General features: G+C 39.9%; 3 protein-coding genes across 7 annotated transcripts; 1 reads left to right on the top strand and 2 right to left on the bottom strand.

The window, feature by feature from the left end:
* Positions 1-91: 91 nt before the first annotated feature.
* LOC111258643 (uncharacterized) lies at positions 92-5,266 on the bottom strand. 2 transcript variants are annotated; one of them, XM_022830088.2, is made up of 4 exons: positions 3,666-5,266; positions 2,894-3,051; positions 1,384-1,734; positions 92-811 (listed from the first exon to the last, which is right to left on the bottom strand). In XM_022830088.2, the coding sequence occupies exons 1-4, from the start codon at positions 3,958-3,960 to the stop codon at positions 638-640; spliced, it is 978 nt and encodes a 325-aa protein (XP_022685823.1). In that variant the 5' UTR covers positions 3,961-5,266; the 3' UTR covers positions 92-637. The 2 variants fall into 2 exon arrangements, with proteins under 2 accessions (XP_022685823.1, XP_022685813.1); XM_022830078.2 differs by having other exon boundaries at positions 1,384-2,088; positions 3,666-5,265.
* A 1,323-nt stretch (positions 5,267-6,589) lies between these two features.
* On the top strand, positions 6,590-9,709 carry LOC111258660 (uncharacterized). The gene is made up of 4 exons (XM_022830112.2): positions 6,590-6,955; positions 7,295-7,440; positions 7,685-7,786; positions 8,370-9,709. Exons 1-4 carry the CDS (start codon positions 6,865-6,867, stop codon positions 8,469-8,471), a joined length of 441 nt encoding a protein of 146 aa, XP_022685847.1. The 5' UTR covers positions 6,590-6,864; the 3' UTR covers positions 8,472-9,709.
* Positions 9,710-9,828: 119 nt separating this feature from the next.
* Positions 9,829-22,162, bottom strand: LOC111258627 (uncharacterized). 4 transcript variants are annotated; one of them, XM_022830053.2, is made up of 12 exons: positions 21,433-21,477; positions 20,892-21,021; positions 18,797-18,929; positions 18,490-18,632; positions 18,223-18,379; positions 17,735-17,961; positions 17,161-17,439; positions 16,854-16,985; positions 16,494-16,730; positions 16,172-16,342; positions 15,720-15,863; positions 9,829-11,874 (listed from the first exon to the last, which is right to left on the bottom strand). In XM_022830053.2, exons 1-11 carry the CDS (start codon positions 21,462-21,464, stop codon positions 15,735-15,737), a joined length of 1,770 nt encoding a protein of 589 aa, XP_022685788.1. In that variant the 5' UTR covers positions 21,465-21,477; the 3' UTR covers positions 9,829-11,874; positions 15,720-15,734. The 4 variants fall into 4 exon arrangements, with proteins under 4 accessions (XP_022685788.1, XP_022685802.1, XP_022685795.1 ...); XM_022830067.2 differs by lacking the exon at positions 9,829-11,874 and adding an exon at positions 21,948-22,162 and having other exon boundaries at positions 15,062-15,863; XM_022830060.2 differs by lacking the exons at positions 9,829-11,874; positions 20,892-21,021; positions 21,433-21,477 and adding an exon at positions 19,111-19,505 and having other exon boundaries at positions 15,062-15,863.
* Positions 22,163-22,719: the final 557 nt, after the last annotated feature.

The following is a 22,719-nucleotide window of genomic DNA, read 5'->3' as shown; positions in this document are numbered from 1 at the left end:
ATCTCTAATAATAGAGTTGGCAGTCATACACTTCGGTAGTTAATTTAGGCTAGACTTTAATTATGCATTAGAAAAATGATGACACTCTTGACACCATTTAGATTGCTTTTATTCATCAATTGTAACATAATAATAAATATAGGCACAGTATGTTACATAAACAACTATTTCTTTTTTTTTTTATCTATGTTGTGCAGGGTGAAGGCAGGTAGGAAAAAGGATATTACTTTTCAGAAGTTCATTTTTAATCTGACGAACCGCATTTCAATGAATCACACTAAGACATACCCCCCTGATCCGTGCCATGCCCATTTTAGCTCGTGACCATTTAAGCAACTCAGATTTCTATTCTTTAAACAATACATCTGATCGATCAGGATTCGTCAGATCAGCATTACAGGTGGCCCTCTGATCTTCAAGGGCGTTTAATGACTCATATACATATATATTTTAAGAACAAAGCTGGACCATGGAGGGCATCTAAGATCGTTGGTGTGTATATATTTTAATACCCATCGAGTATTCACGCCAAATGCTGCAGTGCGGACTTTTCCTGTTCAGTTTGGTACAATCCCCTACACATGGTATCAATTGCCTATACTGCGCATGTACGTGCCATACTTAATCAAACGGTCACCTAACCGAAATATGAAGGATATCGACGTTTTTGATCCAACAAAAGCCCTGCGTTTCTGTGCAGTTCTTTAGAGGGTACCACCGACCGCAGTGCACCTCTTTCTAGGTTAACAGGCGATAGCAGCGCTATGACAGGTGCGACCGCTGAGGGCGCTGGAACAAGTGGAGCATCGTCCTGAAAATAAGGAGTCACTGCTAAATATTCATCAACGCTTATTTTTGCATCCTTCTATCGCTAGAGATTTGCCAAAGACAAAAGTCAATCTAGAAATATGTAATATTTTAGGATTCTAACCCGGGCATGGACACACTTCGTTTCGTGCTGGGGACCAGCATTCTGAAGCAATGCCTAGTTAGCGAAAGCAAAGTTTAAAACATTTACGAATCGGCTTATAGTAATTCACTTGCAGCTCACTCGTACAGCTTTCAATGAAGTTTCTTGGTTGTGTTTTATAAGTAAGAAAAATAAGAAGACACATAAAACGTATAATTATGGCCGCAACTTGTATTTTTAAATTGAGAGGGTAAACGAAAAATAAAAGTATACCAGAAGAGGTGCTATTCGTTAACGTTTAATATATTCAAAGTTCGTTACATTATGGCTAATTATAAGTCAACATTCTGATGTAATGGTCAACTCGTTCCTTAGAGAAACGCTTCATCGAAATTTCACTTGCAGTCTACGCGTATCAATGTCAGATAAAAAAAAAAAAAAAAAAAAAAGCAGTAACGCTCATATATGATTACCTGGAAGAATTGTTCATTGTTGTCAGTTGTAATAACGATATTGTCTTGGGTACCGCCAAACAGTTGGCGAATAAGCATCTTAGGGGTGCGCCGAATCGGTTGTGCAGTTAAGGTAGGCATATGCATAAAGTCCTCGGGACTAAGCGGTTTGCCGACAGGTATCCAGGACGAGGTAACACGTGGCACTTTCGCCGGCAACGCCATTGAGTGGTTCGGCAATTGAGGCCGTGTCGTTCCTTGAACAGGTCGTAAATAAGGCTGGTAGTACTTTGGCGGCATTATAGCAGCAGGAATCGGCTGGGACGAAACGCCCAGATGTTGGTTTCGGTACAGATGCTGTAGCGGCGGTCGCTGCGGGATAACGAACGAATTGTTGGACGATTCAGAATAACCTTTTTGGGCTCTCCTTTGTTGATCGCCTACGTACTGATCTCGATACTTCAGATTAAGAGGTGAATTGTTTTTAGAGTCTTTAGCTGGCTCTTGTCCAGTGCCGGAAGCATTTTCTTTGCTATCACCAGAAGAGTTGTTCGTTGGGGACTTTTGCAAGGAGTTTAAGCGAACTAACTGGGTTGACATAGTCTTGGAATCGATCGAATTGATATTGACTCCTGAAATCGGAGTGACTCGGATAACAGGTGGAAGCTTGACAACTTTATTCTTCGTTTCATGCGGAATAGAAGGCACCGCAACCCATCTTCGACCCTGCAGGAAAAAATTAGCCCACTTATATAATTGGCTAGATGGTCGCATAACTTATTTGTAAGAATGGACCACTTTAGTACACCATAAGATAATAATGTCTAAAGTCTGATATCGAATTCTACAATGCGTATGTGACCATGTTGAGCAGTAATCTGTCGTAACAGTAGGTTTAGAAAAGAAAATTCACTTATGAAATTAACTTACTCTCGAAAACATAACTCGAGAAGAGAGTTCGTTTACATTGCAAGCGCTCATAGGTAAAGTTGTTATTTGTACTTGGTAATTAGCGCTTTGCCTTCGATGAATTTGGAACAAGCAGACCTCTTTATCGACAGCTTTATCGACACTACTTTTTATATTTCGATAACATGCGATAAAGGGTCCCTTGTGTTACATTTCCATGTTACCGAAACAGGAAGCTGTCTTAAACGATCTTTTCGAGGTCAAGATAGTATAACAAAAACGATCCGATCTTGTTTTTTCAAGCATTGGATCATCAATAACGTTTCATTCGTGAATTCGCCTGTGCAAACGAGACCACTGACCAGATGTGGGCTGGCCTTGAGACATTTAAATGCCGATTCAAATAGTACCTATCTGAACCCAAGATATAGCAAAACCCTTCGTAAATGCAAGTATTTATTATATATATTTATTAGATTTTAGGCTTTTATAGCCCACTTTAAGGAATATTTGAGGTATTCAGGGACTGACAATTCGGAGACTATTGGCATTGTTACCCAAATAATTACCTAATGACAGACTAATGTTCCATTAATGGGAACATCGGAGCGCGACAACCCACCTCATATTGCTGATTATTGAGAATGGAAAGTGGCAGCCGAGCAATCCCGACGTGTGGCATGCCCAAGATGGCGCCCAGGTTAACGAACATCATCTGGTCTCGATCGCTTGTTATTATAACAGGTTCGCGTCTTTTCTCCTGCGCGAATGAACCAGGACCTGATAGCAGTGTTGAGCCGAGAATACAGGCGTAAGATATTGGTTACTAAGTAGATCAACATTTCATGAATCGGGACTATTTGAACGACACAAAGAAGATAAACGTTTTTTGCGCGCCCGTCAAGTTGAACAGTATCAATATACGGAAGCAACCGGAGTACTGTGTTTATGCGAATATATTTAAGTTACAACCCCTTTTTACTATTCTCGAATGCCTCTAATTAGATCAAACAGACTACGCTGTTGATTTATTCTCTTGTCCTGTAAGATCATTTTTGCTAAATTTGATTATTCACAGAAATTATTATATTGTTTTGGTTGCTCGTTATGCGCTTGTTTTTACACGGGCGTATTTATATTATCCTGACGTTCAGTAAAACATATAAAAAAAATTCATAAGATAAGATTTTGACACAGAAGCCAAGACGAAAAAAGAACAATAACATTAGGTTAAACTAAGCATTACTTAAGTTCAATCTCAGATAGCTGTAAGCTAAAATCCATGACATGAAACACTTAAGCGGACGCAATTATGCAATGATCAACATCGCCACTAGACATGCGTCCTTGAGCAAGCTTAAAGGACACGCATCGTTTTCAGTCCATGAACTCACCTAAACCTTTGCCGGGTTTTCGATATAGCATCCCAGTAAATGTGCGCACTGTCTTCTGATTTCCTTGTCCCATGAACGGCTCATGACTATTTTGGGGCACCTCTATAATTCGTACTTCATCAATATCCTGAAGTTCTTGTAGGAGAGCATCGCTGACTTTTATACTTTCCAGATTTATCAAGTCCTCACTAGTAAAAGCACCTTCGGCGGTGACCAACACGAACACAAGTAAGCATGCCACTAAGCCCCTTAGTTTCATTCTAACACCCAAACATATGCAATTCTGGTCACCCATAGCCACTTCTCGTACGAAAGTTCCGGTTCACGTGTCAGTTATTCGATACGGATATGATTGTTTTCTTTAACCGTTGTTCGATAATCCGTTTACTGATATCGAACTAGTTGATTAAGGCAAAGTCTAGATTTACCGCAGTTGAATGGATGCTTAATAGATGGTACCTAATTCGATGTGAGAGTCACTGGCTTCATATAAGTTGTGTGCGAGTACGACGGAAACGCGTCGTAGAAGTTTTCGAACCGGTAACGCATTTAGTTTATATATGGCCATTGCTATTTCAGGGGTTGTGTTCCCCAATCAGTCAGCCTCTCTTATGTGGGAGGATGAAACCGGCTCAGGGAAGTTCGCTCATTCCTAAACGATTGGCAGCTTTTTAACGTTCCACCACACGAAATGTTCCATGGTTTTTGTTGGTTCGTAGCGACATCGTCGAGCACGAATAGAAATCTTACTAACTCCCCACCGCAGACCACGAGTGAACAATGCTGACGACGAAGCAGTTGCTGGGAGAGACATCTAAATGTTTTTCTTCTGTGGCTTTCGGGGTTCAACTTTGACATTACTCGCTGGCGGGGTACACAGCAGATTCCGTTAGGTCAGTGGCAATAGCGAAGTCAGCTAGAAACAGGGCTCATTTTGGCAGAAGAAATTGTAATGTCCGCTTGCGTCGCTAACTGGAACTCAGATGAACGTGTGCCTCGTGTGCTTCCGATAGGGAGACACCTCCGTGTGTGTGTGTGTGTGTTACAAGGGACTTCCCGTCACGAACTTTCCGCGACGCTGAGATGTTTAGCGATGCGGTTCCGTCTGTGTGTATGTGTTGGCTCATAACTATACGATAATGGGAGCCTGCTTTTTAGGTTTCGTACGATATTTCCAGTATAAATACCTCTAGGAAGTGCTAGTAGCATCGTTACGAGTGGAACCGTAAAAAACGCTGACAAAATAAACAACTACATTACGAAATAGTATTTGAGCATTAGTCTGTCGAAGTAAATCTGTGGCTGCCGCAGTTAACGGTCTAATGCTTATTTCGTACAAAAATTGCTTGATGCCGTAGTCTACAGAGTGCTAGAGCATGGCTGCAACGTAATGATACAAATAATTTATGCGCTATCAAAAATTTCCAGACGAAAAAATGCCACTTTGTTCATCACATAAGCTATTTTTAGCGGTTATCCGAAGGCATACTCAAAGTCTTTCTCACAGAATGCAGGTTTAACAAAAACATACGCAGAAATCGTCTAAATATTATCAGAAACGAATAAACAATCATATAAAACTAGGCGACAGTTTCGCGAGTGCTCCGAAATGATATGATTTGGATATAATTATTGTGGGTGCTCACAAGTCATGGGCAACGAATGCAAATAGGAAAGGGGAAACACGAGAAGTACACAGAGGACATATTTGCTAGCGCTGCTACGTTAGCGGCGCGAAATTTTGACCAGCAGTCTTGCCTGGGCTCCGTATTTCTACTGAGAGAGCCGGTTGTACGCTAATCCGCTGAACAAATCGCTTTCTCAATCCGGTTAGCGCCCAGCACAAACGTCAGATCAGAAGAAAAAAATTCGTACGTCGTTACTGCAGTACCCTACATTATGCTATAGAAATACATTAGTTTTGTATATGTGAACGCTGCTAGAACGGCTACTAAACTATGAAAAGTGAGCAGTTCTCCGCTAGCAATAGACAGTCCCCAACAAAATTCATCAAGTACTATACTACCGTCTCATCTCTTCATGATTTACAGACGACTTGTTAATAGCCCTTAGAAAATAAAGTTGCATTACCTAGTTATGAAAAAGTTATTAACTTTGTCTGTCGCTTTCACTCCCTCGATTCCGTTCCAGTTTCAAATGAATCTATGAAAAGTAGATCAGGCTCTTAATAAGCTCATGCGATTTTGAAGACTGGAGTCGGTTAAGCATAACCGGAGCGCGCAATGCGTTCTACTTGTATCTTGTTGGCATAGGTCAACAAGGTTGTAATCAAGTGAGCACCTTAATGGGAGATGTTTCTTCTATTTCTTAATCATTAAGGTCGGCATCTAGCGATTGCGAAGATCAGTTGCTGTTGTTGTCGTCGAACACTTTTTCTCTGGACGAAGCGTCAAGGAGATCGGAAGCCTCCTTTATGAGGTTCGCCATTTTCATGCGCCTCTGAAAAAAAAATTCAAAAGAATATTTCTATCAGGTAAACCGGAAAATTCTTGATTCTGATTCAAGCAAAAAGAGCTCGAAAATTTACCACAATAGCTCAGAAAGCCATTTTTCGTACATCTGACTTTTGGATACAGAAGTTTTAAGAAGAAGACACGAATAGACATACATCATAGCTTATTGACTACTCAGTTATCGTTCCGTTCTAAAAGCTATCTCTCTTAACGCTAACTGATAGGAAAAGGCCGGAAAACAACGTTCTTACGAGCCGTTTCCTATCGTTAGCTTCGCGCGTACCTACTCCTCTTCTCTATTTGGAAGCTACAAGCTAAGCTTCTCCAACTACCGCTCATTAGCTAATCAATCCGATTACCGAACGTACTTTCCAGCTTACGAGTAACGCGATCAGTAGAGCCATGCGTATGCACTTTTCCTGATTATCCGAAAAAAAAGCCACCCCGTGAAATCTGCCGACCATCATCACGTCAAGAGACCCGGGGGATTAAATCTGTTTTAAGATAACGCTGTTTACTTGCCATCGATCCTGTGGCAGAAGAACGCCGCTTTGCCAATTGTCAACCAATAGCAAGCCTATTGCCATTTCAGATAGAGTCAATAGTCGGTGTTGACAGTGGATAGTTGCTTCGTGCGCCCAGGTATCCCGTTTTCTGGGCGACTCAATCCGTTTTAGGACGTTTTGCTGGCAGCAGGAGCTTCAAAGTGTTACTGCTTCGTCTTAATGGCGTTTGTTATAAAAGCTTTCGTTGGCGCCGCTCTGGTGCTGGCCGTCGTGTGCGACTTAACGACCGCTGTCAACAGTTCTTGTATCGGTTCGTAGAGATTCTTCTAGTGAGTGTGGATGCGGTGTTATGGGTTCCCTGCAAATGGAGATCTAGTGAAAAAAAAAGTCATGAAGAATCGATAAAAAATTATTGTGGGGATCACGGTGACGTGTTGTATCGTAGCATGAAGATGTAGTGCCCAATGTAAAGTGTTTATTTACAAAACAATCAGAGAGATTGTCCAGTATTAAACGCACAAACAAATCTGCTTTCATTTTTTTCACCGTCCGAATTTAAAGCTCGTGATTAAGTAACTAGGCTTGAAAATAGCACCCGGAATTTTTTTTAACAATATTTGAGCGACAACCTAGTTTTATGGCGTTCCAGGCGATTGTGACATGGATTGGGAGCCGCGAGATGTTAAAGATAGCGAAATTCGTCTGGCTGCCGAATATGCCGCTCATTTCTATTCTCAACAAAACCATCAAGAGTTCCAAGATATCCTTGTCGAAGTTGTCAATGCCTACAAAAAGGTTAGACATCGTTCCTTTGCAGTTAAACATGCCCTTAAAGGAGACTGGAGTGCGCTGTGCTCGCTAAATATGACTTCGGGGTACGGTAGACTGAAACCTGGTTTAGATCTATCTGAATATCTTAGGAAAAACTCTATCAACGGCAGTGTCACAGGGGATTACCGTGAATCTGCGCAATACGGGAACACTTCAAAGTTTAGCTTGATCGATAACGACTTGCCGCTTTATATTTCATTCTATTTAGCCATGCCGTTTCCCGATGTACAATTTTACTGCTGTCTACGGTACCTCGAACTGTAGGGTGGACGACTTCGAGTCGTTGGATTGTACCCTCGTCGCTGAAAAGGTAAACGATCTCATTTACCTAAACTGAACGAATTAATTGATATTTCTACTTGAAAAAAACAAACCTCAATATAAACCACTCATATCTATTGCGCATAGTCCTGTCTTTTTCATGTATCGGTGTGTCATTTTGATAATAGTCAAACAAAAAAATATTATTTTTCATCGCATTTTGTGAGAGCTACCAGCTAAGAGATGAAAGTGCAGACGACAGTCAATCCGGTTGTCTCAGTTTTGTATGTGTGTGGACGTATCTTTTACAAAAAAATATTTACTAGATTGCTTTATTAACGATACTACTTGCAGATTTACGGAAGTCAGCAATAAACATTCCTTTGGTCTAAAACTTGCTTTTTCAAAACCTCAGGCTTGACAAAACACTATTACGTAAAAGTTTAACGTAAATGCATGTGGGCACACGTTTTCAGTAAGTATCGACCTGGATATACTGGTTATCCTCTGCAAAGCTTTACGCTCGTAATCTTGATATTACTAAGGCACATCTTGATGCTAGTCTATGACTGCGTACTGCCCAATAAGCCCATCCTAATCTGACGATTACCAACCTTCCGATGCGGTTTCAGAATCTTCATAAATGCAAGTCATTCATGGTGGTTCAGCCGGGCCGTGGTAGCGTGCTGGAGGAACACAGCTGTGTAACTATCAAGCAAAAAAACGATAAATGAAGATAAATATTTTGTCTACTCGAAAGCGAACCTTTTGGAGAGCTCTTTAGAAAAACTTTCAAAGCTTTATTCCAGCCTATTTTTATTAGTCGAAAATAAATGAATAACTTACTTGTGGGAGTTTCCCAGGAACCGTTTACGCTATCTATGCCACACTTTTCGATAACGTAATCCAAAGCGATTATTATATAACTGGAGCTTAGCAGGGCTATAGATCCTGTGTTTATTTCGTTGGAATCGCCTTTTAGATGCATGGAGAAATGGCTTTCTACTTGGAAAACACTCACAGCGGAACTCGGTTCCGCTATTAAATTCGGCATTGTTACTTGAAAAGAAAGCAGCAATGTCTAAACAGCTTTCATTTAGGTTAGCTTACCCTATGACTATTGTGTTTCCACTTCAGGGTACAGACGTTGGCATAAAATGGCTTTTCTATCGTACTCAGTTATATTGAGAAGGTTAAAAAGGATTGAACGTTAAGATTTAAATAAAACCATGTATGGGTTCGTTTGCGCTAACCCACAGGCGTGTAGAGTTTCGGATCAACAAGTTATTTAGAAAAGTTCTAGGCTTGTAAAACGTCGCTGAGCTTTGTTATCTTAGGCCCCGTAGTTTCAGATGCAAAAACCTGGGGCAACTAAGTTGAAGGCGCCGACAATATAATCAAGACATGTAGAGGGACTGTTCGCTTCATTCTTGACGGTCAATGAACGGGTGACATTAAAAATTAACTAGTGATATAACAGCAGATATAGCTAGCAGAAGACCAGAGTCACAGCAATAGATCCGACTAATGGGTAAAAACGGACCTTTAAAAAGAGAAAAAAGTTAGAGATACTGTGTAATACCCGGGCTCAAGAAATATGTTGGGAACGATAAAATATTCTGATATTTTTATGGAGCTGTATATTTCGTTGTATGTTGGTCGCTACTACCATGCAATATATATATATATATATATTATCTTGCCGTACAAAAGAATATTGCCCCATACACCCTGTCAGGCCTGGATGTCCTGAGCCAGCTATAAAAGTCGAGTTGCACAAGACAGAAAGAGACCAAAACAGAATTACACAAATATATCCAATGTATTTCACAAAAAAACAAGCCGGGAGAGAACTAGAACGTAACTGCCGAGATACGCTTAGTGTAGCACCCGACGACAAGAAGAAGAAACCCAGTCTAAATATTAAACTCAGATCTATTAAATAAATGCGATTGCACAGAATGCATCACGACCGGTGTAGGATTCATATAATGTTGTGAGGGATTTTACGGTCTACAGAGTCAAATATCTGAGCAAAAAGGAAAAAGTAAAAATACAGTAATTTAAAAAATGAGTTATTTTTCTCTGAGAGGTCTTCTTCATGGGTTTTCTGTGTGAAGTTATCTGTTATTGAACTTCGACCACGGAAATAGCGCCTACCGACATATAGATTTTCCAGTTTCCATCCATTTGCGTTTAGCTTTCAGTCGTAGAGATAGCTCGCAAGACAACAAAGCCCGTTGAAGATCTTTTGACGGCGTGGTACGGCCGTTATTCATGTAGATACCGACAAGTGCTTGACTAATTAACTTTCGAACTGTAGAGCTAAACAATTAAATTGAAACTGGGTGATGGTCCACTTCATTGAGATTCACCATAAGCAGGTTTGCTGGAGCTGTCTACCAGCCACGCGTCGCCGCCTACACAGCGGCCGCCTACTACGGCCTTAAGATAGGTTAGAACTTCAACCTTGGAATTTATCTGTAAGCCTAGCGCATTTCTCCGATACTTTTTTTAATAGGCACTCCAGCACTGAGGCAGTATATGGACGTGCCTCAATGTCGTATTTAGAATTTGAATTTAGATAATAATGAATATCATTTAGTATATAAGAACATTGTGTACAGGCGCGAAACTAGAAGGACACAAGTAAGCTAAATTGTGCTATTCGTAAGTATTTGTGATATTTCAAGGTGTTCGAACGGTGCCTTCTGCTGGTTGTTTAGGAGAAACGTTGGTGGTTAAAGACTGCGCATTGTCACTTGAACGACTGTGAGACATTATTACTATCTGTGTTGAGCCGATTGAAAGAGAATGCTTGATTATATTTGAAAAAGACAGTAATATATACACGAAAAATATATGCTTCAATACATAATGTTTCATGACGCAATGCTCGTTGAAGAGGACTACGACAAATCTATGTGACTGATTATTGTCTGAAGGTGCGCTTTATATTATGATTAATATAATACGGCTACTAGTGTGCTTCTAAGAATTGACGGTTTTTGAATCGTTTTTTTAGCAGAACAGGCAAATGCTAGGAGAGACGTAAGGCCACGGAATATGCCGTTCATGTTCACTCACAATTGACGGGCCTGGTGTACAAGCTGAGGTTCTCGAAAATCATATCAAGACAAACGTGGACGGTAGTCCCTTTGCACCTATCCTTGTTATAAAAATAATATCCGATAATTATTTCCCGCTTTTACTACTGTTTTGTGCAAACCATAGCTACTACTGAATGTCTTGCCTAGAATTGAGCTGACCTGTTCCGTACGATTTATATCGTGTTTATGTTGCATGTATTAATCAATGTAGGAACAAGTTCATTATTTCTAGTCTATTTCATTAAAATGTGATAGTTAGACACGGTTCTTGTATTCCAATGTAGGCGACTTCGACACCATAAGCTGTTCGCCCACCCCGAAAAGGCGTATAAGCACCAGTCTAACCTACTCAACTGTCTCTCTCTCTCTCTCTCTCTCTCTCTCTCTCTCTCTCTATATATATATATATATATATATATATATATATATATAGTAACTTGACCTTACAGGATATATGCGACCTTACAGGAAAAATTAACCAAAATTTAACCTAACCTTTCGTCCTACTTTTTGCTCACGTGGGTATACATACTCAAATAGTGCGGTATATCATACAATCAAAAAAAAATGCATTTAATAAGGATATACTGATCTTGTTTCAACTTTGACGTTAGTTAAAACCACATCAGTTACTCGAGATATGGATCATTGCTTAATCCATATATTTAGAGAACAAGAGAAAACAAGGCAAGATGCCTTCGAATCTGTCAAACAAAAAAGCAGAATGTTATCGTAAGTGTTTCCTTCGTGCAGCTTTCGTCATCAGATATTTTTCCCAGTAAAAATGTTTCGTTATATTTTATCTGCATTAGGTTGTGTTTATTTAGAGACAAGTGTCTGCTAATATACTTAGTGTAGGCACGACGCTTATCTCCACAAATAACAATATTTATACGGGCCTTTGGTGAGCACAACAATCAATATAGTTTATTAACATATACTCTGATTATTTGATGCTTCGGGGTCAGCAAATTTTCATGTGGATTCCGTCTGGTTGCCCAAATCCACCTGTCAGTGACGACAATGTCTGAAAGGCGATACAATAAAATATTGCTGAAAGGAAATTCGACAATAAATGCTTATATAAGAAATGAACCCAGTGCAACGGTCTGTGCACCATATGCGCGCCAACTTCTTTCAGATGTAATCCACATATTAGTAAATAAAAATCACTGCAAGACAAAGGAATTGTTGCTATCAACAACAACGAATGACTAAAGCTGGTTGTTGCTATTACGATCACTGCGTTTAAATGGCAGTTTGAAGTAATCACTAGCCTCTAAAGGTCGAAGCGCGTGATTCATGAGGCTCAATAGTGTGTCGCACAGATTTGAATTCGTTTCGTTGATCCCTCATTTGCGATTCTTACTATTCGATCGAAGACGAGTTGAGACAACCAGTTTAGCTCTCTTGTGAGATCATAGCAGACGAATTATTTTTTTTAAAGACACATGTTAGGAGCAGCGACTATTGCCGAGCACAAATTTTCCTTTAAATGTTCCATTAAATGCCCTCCATTCGAAACAATGCCACAGATGACGCTGTTAGCATAAACCTCGTCTCACAAATTTGAGAGCAAATTCGTGCCGTATTGCAAAAAGAACGTACTATCGACTCTTTTTTAAGCTGTTTTCTCGTCGAATCTTTGAGACGACAGGTCCTGTCCTCACGGACCCATAAAAAGTAATTCATTTCCGATCTCGAAATTCAAAATGCCTAGTACTAAACGCCATATTTACCCAACATCCGCGGTTAAGCTGTTACACGGTACCGTTATAGGTTTCAAAATAATATAGAATAAGCAGAAGAACACACAGCATCGGTGCTACTTCATATAACCCAGCTAAAAGTAAGTACGACGAGAAAAGTCACTTCTAACTTTAACGCATTGTTTACGCAATCGTACCGCAAGCGATCCGCTTTTCGGGACTCAATGGCACACTTATCGGACGCACAGCGATGATGCTGTTAATAGCGATAGACACTCGTGACCCCTATAAAATAACTAATATTCGAAAAGAAAGTTCTTTATCGTTTAACGCGTTTCCTCTTATTGGGATTATGACATAGGACGCGTAAAAATTACGGTGTTTTTGTATATTTGACACGTTATGCCAGCAATCTTCCCATTCAAATCGCATCAAACGACGTCTGCATCTTCACGGTGATAAGTGTCATTTTGCGCAAATATCGGATACTCGATTTCTAATCCAGTTACAACCTCGAATATGGATCCAGATTTCAATCAGCCAAGATTTTGAGCTCATTTCAGATTACTTGACGTCAGTTTTTGCTTTTTGCAGTTGGTAGCTATTTGTATAGATATTAATAAAATTGACTGTTAGATTTATTTGGCTGTGCGACTGTCACTTAGAGAGTAAGCCGTACGTTAGGCCTTCAATATACGCATTATGATGTTGAAGTTACTAAACCCCCACCTAGGATACTGGTACACCCCTCTGACAATGCACCACATAATTCGTAAGACCTATTGGATTATATTGAGGCGAAACGATACAAGCTACTGGAAATAATTCAAAGAAAAACTTAGATAAGAAAGGCTAATAGCAGGGTAATAAGAATGCATGAGATCAAATTGTAGGTCATCCTAAAGCGGTTCCGGCTTTTCTTTTTGGTGTCCTAAGCTAACGTTAGACATATTCGCAAGCATTTAGAATGCATAAAGCCCAAAACAGCCAAACTAGATTAAGCAAACTTGTTGGAACCACGGCAGATGAGAGGAAATTGGGGTTGAAACCGGAGACCTTTGGGTCTGCAGTCGAAAGATCCCACAATGAACTTTAACCCACAGTTCGTACGACAAATTCCCTGTCAAAAAATTGAATATTGTTCAGCAATATTGCTGCAACAATATATATCAGCAAGCTGATAAGTAGTAAGTTTTTAATGTCTGCATTATGTAAGTCTCATCGTGACGTGACGCGTTAGATGTTGAATCAGTATATCACTATAATACTTAGTTTTATATATGTATTATTTTTTGCTTGCCACACAGTTTCCTACGCTGATAATTCTGTATAGCACGATAATTCGAAGCCTCGAACAAGCAGTTTTTCATGACACCATACGCGAATATGGTAAAACGAACTCTGTAGTAGCTGCTGAGTATGTCGTGCCCTCGTACTCTCAAAGACCTGGTCATATATTCAGGGAAATACGTCTAAGTTCACGAAGCCCAGGTCGCGTAGGGTAACATTTAAGCGGATTGCGTATTTTGTTTGCATGTATTATGCATACTAAAGTTACCAGCGTCTTTTTGAGATAAATTGCCAGCGGCCAACGTCAATTGCACTTATAGTTATACAAACAAGGGTACTATATGAATGCTCACACTTCTGACGCCTATTTCTGGTTGCTTCATGTATAACAACATTCTTACAACAGATGAGAACTGTCGCTCGCCTAAACATAGGTTGGTGGCCGCCTGTGAAACCTCAAATTGCAAGAATGATTGCTCTCTTCTTCCGGAAAAGTAGTTAGTTCTACTAATACACGTTATTTTGAATCCAGTTTCACTAGAAGAAACTTGCAGTACTGATTAGTATACCCATGCCGTAGATACATAATGATACGTTTAAAAATGCACCCACAATCGTTTCTGTAATTATTTTGCCTTTGTTTTTCGCTTGCGTGCTCTAGTTATTTAGAGCCAGTGCCTTCGCAGGTCGTATCTCTGTGGATCTTACCAAACTGAAGTGGCAGGATCGGAAACCACGTGTGCAAAGTCGCGCACGTGCAGAACGTGGAAAAAACGCACACTGAACATGACCATCACGCAACAGCGTGCTCACAACTGCCTCAGAAAATAAAGGTCAACCTTCAATAGTCTTACCTTTTCTAGTTGTCATTTTTCACGACTGTTATTGTTGATGAAAACAATCTGATGTTATTGCCTTCAATATGCCGAATGCTTCAATAACTGTATTATTCGGTAATGGATTATTTATACAGATCATAATCTAGACGAATCTATAAATTCTACGCCGCGGTGGCAGCACGTGTCTCGGTGCAGATACTGTAAAAATTGAGGCCAACTCATAGATTTAATTTTAATGATATTCAGACAAGAGCTTTCTGCTTGAAATTGTGCTAGTTCGCGGAAGTAGTCGAAGGAACCAGTGGTGTCAGCGCGGGGAGGCAGAACGAGGTCTTGAAACTCGCTCAACTTTAATTATATAATTAAACTAAGCATATACGAAATCATTTGTCTTAAGTATTTATTTTGAATTGGATAGTAAAAATAAAGCTTTATCCATGTCAGTGACAATCGGATTTCAGGCGCAGTTTTGTGGTTGAATATTTGATTGTTTACTGGGACCATACTAGCTTTTCACTATTACCTATACATTTTACATGACGCTATGGTTCTGGTTGTTTGTACGGTTTTTTCACGGCTCCACTGCTATAGATGCATCTTGATTCTACCACATATGAGAGCTTGATCCCTATATCATACAATCTCACACTATGGTCAAAAATTACGCGAAAATTCTGTTGTTCAAAGTAGCTGCTTCCTCTCGAACAATTGCCATACTGCGCCACTCAAGTATTGTTCTCTGAGCGATATTAACTGAAGAGTGTTCAAAGACGGCGTGTTCTGAAGATACATTGCTTTCGGAATTATTAGAGTAGAGCTTGTTCCTTAATTACAATATGTGTTTATAACAAATTGTCAATAGTGAAGTTTAGTAAACGAAGTATTTCAATATCTTCTCTCGAACGCGCTGTGGCTTTATCTGCGTCTAAACGACATGATAACAGAGTCGTAAACCGTAACCAGTGGTCGACGACTAGCGTCTAAGATTAAATGAAACATCCGAGATAAACTAGAACAGTCACTGACAACTATACCTTCTTATGTCTGTACTAGGCATTATAGTTAATTCTGTTCATGTGGCGGACACTGTCATAATTCTGTAGTTTTTTAAACTCTTTGTCAGTGAGTGGTCTCCATGACGGGTCTCCCATTAACTGACAGACTTCAGCAAAGCAAGCCTGCAAAAGGGGCATAAAATAGTGCACAATTATTCTTTTACTATCGATTCAATTATACTTTAATAGATATTAAAACCTCTGAGACATCCAGTCACGAACAGAACAAACGCACCGGGGTGGCGGTCAGGTAGACTGATTCTAGAACAGTCAGTCTGCGCGCTGAAGCTGCATACTATTAGCGATTCAATGACTAACCGTTTTTTCCCCAGCGTTTTATCAAGAAAGTATGGTTTGTCTCAGGTGTTTTCAACTGAAACTACCGAAGTACTCTGGGTCTCAAACGCAGATAATATGTTTCAATTGCTTACTTTGTAAGTCGTCGAGCAGGCTTTCACCCATTGTACAAACTCTGGGCTCCATTCTGGGCTGGGCGGGAAATCGAATCTTCGTTTAATTCCATTGGCTCGTACGATTAGCAGTTCGAGATTAGAGCGACTTCCATAGTAGGCAATTAGGAGAAGCGTGCATGTGGAAATTACCTGATACGTAGATATTAATTATATACTGAATTGTGACAGTTTTGTCAGAAAGTCTTATAGTTTGAATGGCAGCCATTGGATTTTATATCATATTACCCATAAGAATTTTTAAGGAAATTGTCTACACATGTTCTCTATAGAATGCACATACCTCCCGGATGATAAGTCTCTGTAAGTGGGTACATTGTCTAACGAGAAGCAGCAGTGATGAGTCGCACCTTTCCGAGAATTTCTTGCTTTGTGGAAAGCGGGGTAACCCCAGGTAAATTAAATTACGCAGCCCATTTCCGTACAAAGATGTAGCCAGTACAGCTGCTTCAGCTGTGAGAGGCTTGAATCGTGAGTCTATAACAACGCTTTCAACGGGACACCGCTCCTGCCAAATGAGCTAAGAAAGCACGCATGCCGAAGACACAAAGGATTGTTTACTGACACACATAATTGCAACGGATCTAAAATTTAAGAAAAAAAACTATGTTAAGTACGAAAATCATAAACCTATATCGCTTACATCGGTTCTGGCCCTTCCCTGCAGGACAAGTTGCACCTTGATAGCTGGATTAATCCTATGAAACTCTGTCCAGTACTTTGCTGCAACTACCATGCCTATCTGGGTGTACTGATTTTGAACCAGATGCATCTCCTGTAAAAAAAAATAAGTAACAGCTTTCAAATCCATAGCAAGTTATATATGAATAAAAATAAAAGGGCATAGAAAATGTGTGTTGCGCAAAACCGAAGCTCATATATATATATTATTTCCATCCCCTTTGATTTGGCATTGTCGCCATTACATGAGCATCTCAATCCGTACCTACCTGGAGCCTACGGCAGCCTTCAGCGATCACTCGTAAGGTGTCCTTGTGTAAGTTTTGAGGGGACATGTACAGCACGCGCAGATGAAAGAATGTACCAGGATGCAAAAACGTAACTGGACCACGAGTCAAATTGGTAATGTTGAGTGTTTCTAACGAAAACATGCAATTAGCAGCAGCTTCGTCAAGCAGACTCGTAGCTTCGAAGGCATTATCCAATAGTAAGTTCGTTAGAATCAGGTGACGCAGAAAGCGTAGCTCAGTCAGCAGGTCCTTGACACCCTACTCGATAATTTCGTAGTTAGAAAGATCATTCATTCAATTCTTGTTTTTGCGAGTCAATTAAAAACAGTTAGATTTAAATAATTCCTCGCATCGAAAACAACCTTTCTTTGTCTAAAATTCAACTTTTATCGACGGTTCTATATAAAGCAAATCGATTAATAGAGCAATACAAGCAGATCTATGTAACGCTAGTCACAGACTAACAGGGCTACATTACTGCCTATCACAAGAGATCCTCTAATGGGGAAAATTTAGTATCACGAACTTGTACCGCATGTTTTTCATTTCTTACTTTCAGAAGCTGTCCTCCTGTTCCGTATACCACGTTATCGTGATGCTGACCAGTACCCTGTATGTGATCCGGTGAAAAGTTAAACTCAAATGTGTGCAGGTTTCTGAACGCCTCGACACCGATCCGTTCGCGTCGCGATTTGCTGAAGTGGGCAGCAAGAGTGACAAAGTTGAATAGATTCATCAAAGTCGACATCGGTTGCACGTGGATAGCATGCCAATACGGTGCTGATTGCGCATGAAAAGCATGAAACCAAAGATGAAGGGTGTTAGGTGTTACCACATATGTGAAAAAAATCAAAAAAAAAAAAACCTTCCGAAAATACCAAAAAAATACACTTTTAAATGATGAATCCTAACCGCGTGTACTTCCTAAGATTGTTCATCATTGAGTGTGTGACATTTTTTCAAAAAGTTCAATCGAATTTACCAAAAAAGTAGCACAAATTCAACATTTTTTTTTTTTCTATTTTTCTTTCGAGTACTTACACACTTTTTGTAAACAAAATTGCATACGGTAATGGTCGAGTTCATATACGTAGCCAAAGTATCTGGTATACTTTCGCTTGGTCAGTGTTCGATCGTTGAGTATGAAATGTCGCCAGCATCGTGGCAGATGAAAGGCACGGTACCAATTACGACACACCTGTATTTAAAAAGAAGCTATTTTTTCATAGATATATCTCAAATAAGAGCCTGTGACCGAAGCAAATTTTCCTGACAACTATGTCCACGTTCATTGGGTTCTGTACGGACCTGTGACATGCTGTGTTTGTCAGGAATATTGAGATGTCCCATTATTTGTTCAAGTACAACGTCTGGTAAATGTTCCCATCGGACAACATAGCCTCGCCAATATTCCGGGTTGAAGACATCTTTCCAATCCTTAGCATGTTTGCCTGAAAATTAAACGTTTCTCTGAGTTTGAGGGTGCAATATCTGTATTTCGCTATAGATTCTATCACGAGCTAATAGTTAACATGATATGATCATCATCATCATCATCTAATCTCAGTTAAGTAAATAAATCGTATTTTCCTTACAAATATAGCAAAATAGATACCTTTGTATCGTGCTAGTAGGGAGGTGCCATCTAAAAGCTTTTGTCGAGGTTTGAAGCCGATGGTTTCTCTGTTCTGCTCTTCAGCAGGATCATCTTCTATAACAAATAAGTTCTCGTGGTCGTGTTGGCCTGACTGGCGATTGGATGTTGCGTATAGCCGAATAGGCGATATATGACAATATGTTTAGTAATAGCATGTGATATATTTTTCGGATGGTTTATTAAAAAAAACAAAAAAAAAAAAAATACAATCTCTTGCCATAATTCGCAAAATTTATACACACAAATATTTATGCGTGCATGCATATAACTACCTCATCGTCATGGGGGTTATAAACATCGCAACACATCACGGAGGTAATCGACACAATCTACAACAAATCACGAAACCCTGAGCACGTCACAGATCGCCCCAGATCAGGTCGCCCACCATTGCTTTTCATAATGTTTACCGGTCACCTTATAGAGAAAATAATAACCAACCGACCGGCCGAACCACTTTCCAGAAGTCAATGTAAACAAAATTGCCCTGCCGGTCAGTGAGCTGTTGTTATACACATTTTCACTAGAAGAAACCCGTTTCGAAATACGCCAAGTCTTGTGTTTTGTTCACTGAGAATTAATACGCAAGGGTAAATGTTCTTGCGGTCTTGTCTAGACGATAGCCTTTACATTGACTAGTGCTGTTGCCCGTAACAAAGGCAATGTCTAGAATCGGACGAAGCAGCCTTGGCTTCGAGCAGCTAGTCATGGCCTTCCTGCAAATAGAGTCTTTCGCTTTCCCGGGAGATCGTCGAGTAAATCAGAAGAGAAAGAGTTGCGGTTACAAATAATGCCCTGGGGCGAATCTACCGGTGTATTACACAAGAATGCTGTAACAATGAGTTTTTAAAGGAATTACTGATCCTGCTACAAGCAATTTTTAATTATCATATTTTAGTTACTTGCTCGGCTCCTAGAAAACCTGTTTCATCAAGTGAACTGCATATGCCGTCTGTTAACAGTAATCTTATTTAGTTTAATTAAGTTTTTTTTTTTTATGGTTTAGACGGCACACAATAAATGGAAGTTTATCTATCCTTAGATAGACAAAACTGCGGGAATACACCAACTGCCATTTATACAGGTTGGCATTTTTTTTATATATATATATTATTTATATATACCTTCGACTCTTTTGAAGCAGCAGGTGCTTTTAACTTACGCGTTGCACAACCGTAACTTGATTATCATTAGTTCTGGACCTGACTAATTGACCACTGCAGAGCGAGCAGGACGAAACATCAAATCTTAAGCTTGATTCCCACTAGGTCCGATTTCAAATTATGTCGTATTCATGTGTAAATTACTATGAAAAAAAATCTAGTCCTCACCATACCACAGGTATTATTGCCCATTGGCGAGGCACTAAATCCGGGAAGTTCGCCAGTACAAAGAGGATACATTAATCATGATCAACGAAAAACTGTAGCATCCTTAGGTTTAGTATGATTTTATTCCGTAACTTTTTACCACAGCAAAAAGTTAACCGTAAATGTTGCACTCTAGCAGAAGTGAAACATCATCAAAAAAAGCTGGGGGACGGAATAATCTATTTGTCGAAGACTCTAAACTATCGCTGATTCTGTTGATTAGCTGTACCCGCATCGACCTTAACGTCTAACTGTCACGTAATAGATCAATTTCAATGTCAACAAAACCGTACGCCCGACAAAAACCCTAAGGCATTGATGTGCCTTACCGCGAAACTTCTCTAGCTTATTGGCTTTAGTTATATCAATTTGATGTATTCTTTTTACGATCTTCGGAGCGCATTGCCCGTGACAGGCCCGTCTGAAAAAAATGAAACAGAAATAGAAAAATATCAACTTGTTCCTACCTATTCGGTGGCTGCGAATTTACCTTGTTAGCGTCACTGTGGAAGTACGGCTGACTGTAATTAAATTTCAGCTAGAACGAGCTTAGCACACCCGAACTAGAAAGTAGACCGCTATGTAACCACTGTATCGCTATGTGGTCAGACAGAAGTGCCCCTTATATGTGCGCTTACTGATTCGTTTCCAATGCAATGAAGAGAACTTCGAGACAATTTTACCGTCACTGCTCGGGTCGAAATTGGATTGACTTTCGTTAGATGCGCTCTTCGGTGGACTCTTTTGTAGACTTTCCTGGAAGCTTTTCGGTGCAATCTCCTGTGGATTCCTGCGCCTGTTTTTAGGTGAGGGCTGACCAAACAGCAATATCTCATTATCTTCTGGCTGAGAAACTTGCCCAAACAAATCTGAGAATCAAGCGAGTGAAAACCGTTTAATCTGTATCACCAGAAAAAAATATTGCAATAAAAGCCACGTTTCGCTTCTTCCGGTCTCCTTAGCTATATAAATTTTGCGCCATTGTTAGTTTTTATACTTTAGCAGTCCTGTAAGGATGCGCGAAAGCTTCCCAAATGACAGGACCACTTGTTAAGTTTCCACCTTGTAAGTGTCTCTTCCCGAGTGTTTAAATATGTACAAACTATTAAGTAGAACATGAACGATGTCCTACCTATCAATTTGTTAAGCACAGGACGATTCTAGTGCAATAAAACAAGCGGCTAATTCTAATACACTCAAGGTTCGTAACGAAAACAACCTCACCTAGCCGTCGCGGTTGGGTAGAGATTACACATTGCGAGACGCCACCTTAAATACGAAATCAATTTATCATATACTAGCAGTCAAGTACGGGTCTGCGAACTATATAACTGATACAGTCACGTACTTTACGGTAACGTATCTAGCTATTTCTTGGAAAATTCGACCTAGACCTAATCTTAAGGCCTTGAGCAGGCGAATTCGGCTGGCTGGCTGGCTGGCTGCCAGCCAGCCAGTAAAATACACAATCAATTTGCACGCCTAAGCCGCCTGCTTCGTCAAAAACGACTCAAGATCCGTGCATCCAGCAGGTTAAATCCCCTCAGCTAGGACACAATCCTGTCATTTTGTGCGGAGAGGGGACATAAAGTTAGAACTGAGCTCGGTCCACCTATTGGGAAAAACCACAAAAAACACTTTGCTAAGGTACCAGTTAATAGAGCAAAACGCGGCAAAGTACACAGGGAAATGCATACGTCGTTGAGTCTTGAATGACGTAGTGTCTTCTTCCGACTCACCAGTGGAAGGGCACCACGTTGAAGGATTTCCTAATCCCAGAACAAGTAAATGACAGTATTATTAGGGCAGGATCCGTGACTTCAGCTGGATTCGTTGACTTTCAGTTGCTCACGAGTACTTCGTTTATTAGCAATAAAAGGAAAGTAAGGAGTACAAACAGAAAAATCTACTTCGTAGATATTTCCACATCCTATAATATTTGGCGTACCAGTATACTATATAGTATGTACGACCGACAATTGCTGCTATCAAAGCCTGGCGCCGATTTGACCGCGCTGAACTATACGTTGTAACTTGTAACTCAAGCAAGCTACCTTTGCGGCCCTGCTTCGAGGTTCCGTTACTTGTGAAGTCATTCATTGACAACAATACAGATGATTATATTTTTCGCTTCTGATAAAGCTCAATTTTGGTCTCGTTGTCTTTGCTTAACAATGTAATAGTAAAGAATGCCCGATATCAGATTATGTCGCTTAATTGTGTACTATTATGCAAGTAGAGGTGCTCATTTTTGGGTAGATACTTTATTAAAGAGGTAATAACAACATTATTATATCTATTAATTGAGGACTGTGCAAAATTTTTGAATCATTGAAACTTTGAAGAGTTTTCCTTTCAGTTTTTCACAGACTTGCTCTCCGTCGGTTTAAGGAACGCTTGCCATTTAACAACATAGGCTGCCTTTTTTTATATCGAGTACAAAATAAAGATGCAAACGTCATGTACAATCACACAAAGACTTTTGTTTGAAGTGGTAGAATATTTACAGCT

This window comes from Varroa jacobsoni, unplaced genomic scaffold (assembly GCF_002532875.2).
Source record: "Varroa jacobsoni isolate VJ856 unplaced genomic scaffold, vjacob_1.0 scaffold_23, whole genome shotgun sequence".
Classification (NCBI taxonomy): domain Eukaryota; kingdom Metazoa; phylum Arthropoda; class Arachnida; order Mesostigmata; family Varroidae; genus Varroa; species Varroa jacobsoni.
The sequence above is the reverse complement of the archived record's forward strand: the minus strand, read 5'-3'. Positions and strand labels throughout refer to the sequence as shown.